The sequence below is a fragment of the Capra hircus genome, chromosome 5 (assembly GCF_001704415.2).
Source record: "Capra hircus breed San Clemente chromosome 5, ASM170441v1, whole genome shotgun sequence".
Taxonomy (NCBI): domain Eukaryota; kingdom Metazoa; phylum Chordata; class Mammalia; order Artiodactyla; family Bovidae; genus Capra; species Capra hircus.
Genome location: NC_030812.1, coordinates 56,971,921 through 56,975,954, shown reverse-complemented (window position 1 = coordinate 56,975,954; position 4,034 = coordinate 56,971,921). Strand labels below are relative to the sequence as shown.

General features: G+C 51.1%; 1 protein-coding gene across 1 annotated transcript; it reads right to left on the bottom strand.

The window, feature by feature from the left end:
* On the bottom strand, positions 338–1,276 carry LOC102180193 (olfactory receptor 9-like). The gene has a single exon (XM_005680400.3). The coding sequence runs from the start codon at positions 1,274–1,276 to the stop codon at positions 338–340; it is 939 nt and encodes a 312-aa protein (XP_005680457.2).

Here is a 4,034-nt window from a genome sequence, read left to right as displayed (position 1 = left end):
AGCACTGTCTCCAGAAATTATAGCCCCAGGAAGGGGCCCTAAGCCTCAGGAAAGACCAGAAGTGCTCAAACATGGCACGAGATGGGCACAGTCACCTTCACTCCTCTTAGCAACCCCATGGATCCCAGCCTCCACCCAATGCATGTCTTTCCAGTTTTGTACCTAAGAACAAGTCAGATTAGGGCCAAAAGAGCAGGCTGCAGAAGCCAAGCTCTGAGCAACAGTGCACTCGAGCTGGGCAGGCTAGGGACCCCAACACACCACTCAGAGCTGGGGCTTCTTTCTCACTCTTCCTTGAAAGCCTCCAAGGATCAGGGCCTCCGAAAATGAGAGGAGGTCAAGGACTCCAGAGGTATTTCTTCACAAGCCGCCTCATTGCCCCTGTGACCTCCTTGTTCCTGAGAGTGTAGACGAAAGGGTTGAACATGGGAGTGACAACCGTGTAGAAGAGGGCAAGGATCTGGTCCTCGGCCTGGGAGGAGCCTGCCCCCAGCCTCATGTAGGCAATGGTTCCGGTCCCAAAAAAGAGCATGACCACAAATAGGTGGGAGGAACAGGTAGAGAAGACTCTTCGACGTCCCTGAGATGTCGCAACCCCAAGGATGGTGACAAGAATACAGGCATAGGACACTATGATCAGTGAGAAGGGTGTCAGGATAAAGGCTATGGTGATGGCAAGATTGCCCACTTCACCCCAGAAGGTGCTAGCGCTGGCCAGTCTCAGCACAGGCAGGATGTCACACAGGAAGTGGTGGATGGTGTTGGTACCGTGGAAGGGCAAAGTGAAGATGAGGATGGAGTGAGTGGTGCCGGTGATGATGCCCATGAGATAGCAGGCACCCACCAGGCACACACAGGCTCCCGGGTTCATCAGGGTGCTATAATGCAGCGGCCGGCAGATGGCAGCATAGCGGTCATAGGCCATGGCAGTGAGCAGGCCACATTCAGCGATGCCAAACAGTGAGAAGAAATACAGCTGGGTAAAGCAGCTGGCTGGCAGGATGGTGGGGCAGGAGGAGAGGAGGTCGGCCAGCATCCTGGGGACCACAGTCGTGGTGTAGAGCATCTCCAACCCGGAGAAGTGGCGCAGGAAGAAGTACATGGGCGAGTGCAGGGCAGCGTCAGCCAGGGTGAGGAGGATGATCAGCGAGTTGCCCAGCAGGGTGACCAGGTAGACCAAAAGCACCCCCCAGAACAGAGGGCCCCGGAGGGAACCGTAACCTGAGAACCCCAGCAAAACAAACTCAGTCACTGCTGTGCCATTGCCGCCTCTCATGTCCCCAGGGCCAGACTGGAAGGGGGAGTGAAGGGGGCAGCCCGGCAACGACAGAGGCCCCAGCTGCCGCAGGGAAGGCATGTGGATAGGTCCACAAGGCCCTCCCAGGGGTCAGGAGTGGATATATCAGCACCTGGGCGGCTGACATTGCCCCTCAGGACAGAAGGACAGAAACCAGGGAAGCTGAGGGTGATGGCAGTCCCTCCTTGAGGCTGGAACTGGAAAGACACAGAGGATTGGCTCCACTCACCAAGTTCTGGGTTCTGGAAGCAAAGAGATGGGACAGAGAGAACATCTCCCTCTTGGGAAAGCAGTAGAGGACATGGGCAGAAAGCAGGGTGCATAGACAGAGTAAATAAAGCTGGCAGAAGGAGACGGGGAGAAAAATGGATCCAACAGGAGGCAGGGCTGGAGTGAGAGCAAGAGCGGGAGAGAAAAAGACAAGACAAAAGGATCAAGGCTTCAGAGAGAAGGAGGTGGGGCTTTTACCTGCTCCTGAGTCCTCATGGCCCCAGGTCAGCCCTCCCTGCAGCCCAGGAGGGAAGCTCAGTCCCCCAGAGCCTGATTCCCAGAGGAGAGGTGGGGATGGAAACTATCAGGGGAGGCTGAAGAGGGGGAGAGGGACCTGTCTGATGACAGGGAACAAGGGAGCAGCGGCTAAGCCTCTCTAATTCCCTGCAGTCAGGCCTGGGAGCTGGAGTCCACACCCCAAGGACAAAACAGATGCCACAAGGCAAAGGAGTCTGGGTTGTATCCAGCCAGGATACAAGTCTGGTCCCTGGTCCTGAAGCTAAATCTTCTTTGGAGATCACCAATCCGACATTGTCCCTCAGCCAGGCCTGAATGAAGCCGGGTTCAGAAATCTTGTGTTCCAGCTCCCCAGCCAGGGTCTACCTGCTGAACTGCCCAGCTCACTGCCCCAGGGGCTGCCCTCTGCCACTGCCACAATGAGCCCCTAGGCTTCCTCTTTCCAGTGCCTAGAAACAGGGACAGCACTTTCTCAAAATCCTTCTGTAAGACAGTGCTAATCATTCAAAGACAAGAAACTGCTAAAATAGTAACAGGTCTGACTTCTGCTTGAACTTTCCAACCCACCCCAGGTATCAACATGGTCCCCAGCTACTGAGGAAGAAGTTAGAAAGAGGAAACAGATCTCAGCTGGAATAATGTCACCAACAGCGGGGGAGGGGGGTAACACAAGTGACTAGAGAGGATGCCTCAAACCCTAGTGGCTCAAAGAGTAAGGACCAGAGAGAAATTCCAGTCCTTGGAAAGATATGTATCACACAACCAAGAAAGAAGCTTCCTTTGCCACTGGTTCATCTCCTGTTTAAAGTTGTGTGTGTGTGTGTGTGTGTGTGTGTGTGTGCACGCTCAGTTATTCAGTCGTGACTGACTTTTATACCTCCATGGACTATGGACTTCCAGGCTGCTCTGTCCAGGGTACTTTCCAGGCAAGAATTCTGGACTGGGTTGTGATCACCTCCTCCATGGTGATAGCTCACAGTGAACAATGTCGGATTGGTGATCTCCAAAGAAGATTTAGCTTCGGGACCAGGGACCAGACTTGATCACTCGAGAGTTTTGCGCAGCAGAGTTTTATTAAAGTATAAAAAGAGACAGAGAAAGCTTCTGACAGACATCAGAAAGGGGACAGAGAGTGCCCCTCTAGTCTTAGCAAGAGAGCTATATAATTCTTCAATTGGTTATTACAGTAAATCAGAAGAATGTCTCAAGGTTGTAAAGGTCTTACCAGACCCACCCCCACAATATACATTTTAAGGTAACAGGATTAGTCAGAAGGGTCTCAAGAAAGAGAAACATGTCCTCCAGCAGGATACATTGTTACGTAATACTTAGTACAGACTTTAAACTGAGTTGTTGTGTAATCTTTAACTCTGGGCTTAAAGAAAAAAAAAAAGAAAACATTTTCGATGACTAAGACTAAGGAATGTAGAAAAAAATGTTTGTCCTTTCCTCCTCCTCAAGAGCCCCAGACCCCTTTCTCCTCCTCGGGGACCCCGGGCTTCTTATCAACCTACCTAAGAATTGATTCTCTCAATGGTAGCTCAGCCGGGTAAAGAATTCCCCTGCAACGCAGAAGACCCCAGTTTGATTCCTGGGTCAGGAAGATCCCCTGGAGAAGGAAATGGCAACCCACTGTAGTATTCTTGCCTGGAGAATCCCCATGGACACAGGAGCCTGGTGGGCTGCAGTCCATAGGGTCACAAAGAATCGGACACGACTGAGGGACTCAGCACAGCACAGCAGAGTTCTATGAAATCCTCCTAATTCAAGGCAGTCTCTTGTATTTGGGTTTTTTCTATTTTAGGTTGCAATAGGTTTATTTATTAAAAATTCAGGGTTTCCCTAGTGGCACAGGAGATAAGAGTCGCCTGCCAATGCAGGGGACATAGGTTCAATAGGTCTGGGAAGATCCCATATGCTGTGGAGCAACTAAACCTGTGCCCCACAAATACTGAGCCTGAGTGTATTCCAGCTACTGAAGTGTATTCATCCTGAGTGTATTTCAGCTCCTCAACAAGAGAAGCCACTGCAAAGAGAAGCCCTCACACCAGAACGAAGAGTAGCCCCTGTTGCCGCAACTAGAGAAAGCTGAGCAAACTAACAAAGACCCAGGGCAGCCAAAAATATGTATATTAAAAATAATTTTTGTAAAAAATAAATAAAAGACAAGCATTTGTTTAAAAAAATTCAAGACTTCCTTGGTGGTCCCAGGGCTAACAGTCTGCCCTGC

Coding starts and splice junctions, on each gene's coding strand:
- LOC102180193 (XM_005680400.3), bottom strand. CDS start 1,276: ATGAGAGGCGGCAATGGCACAGCAGTGACTGAGTTTGTTTTGCTGGGG.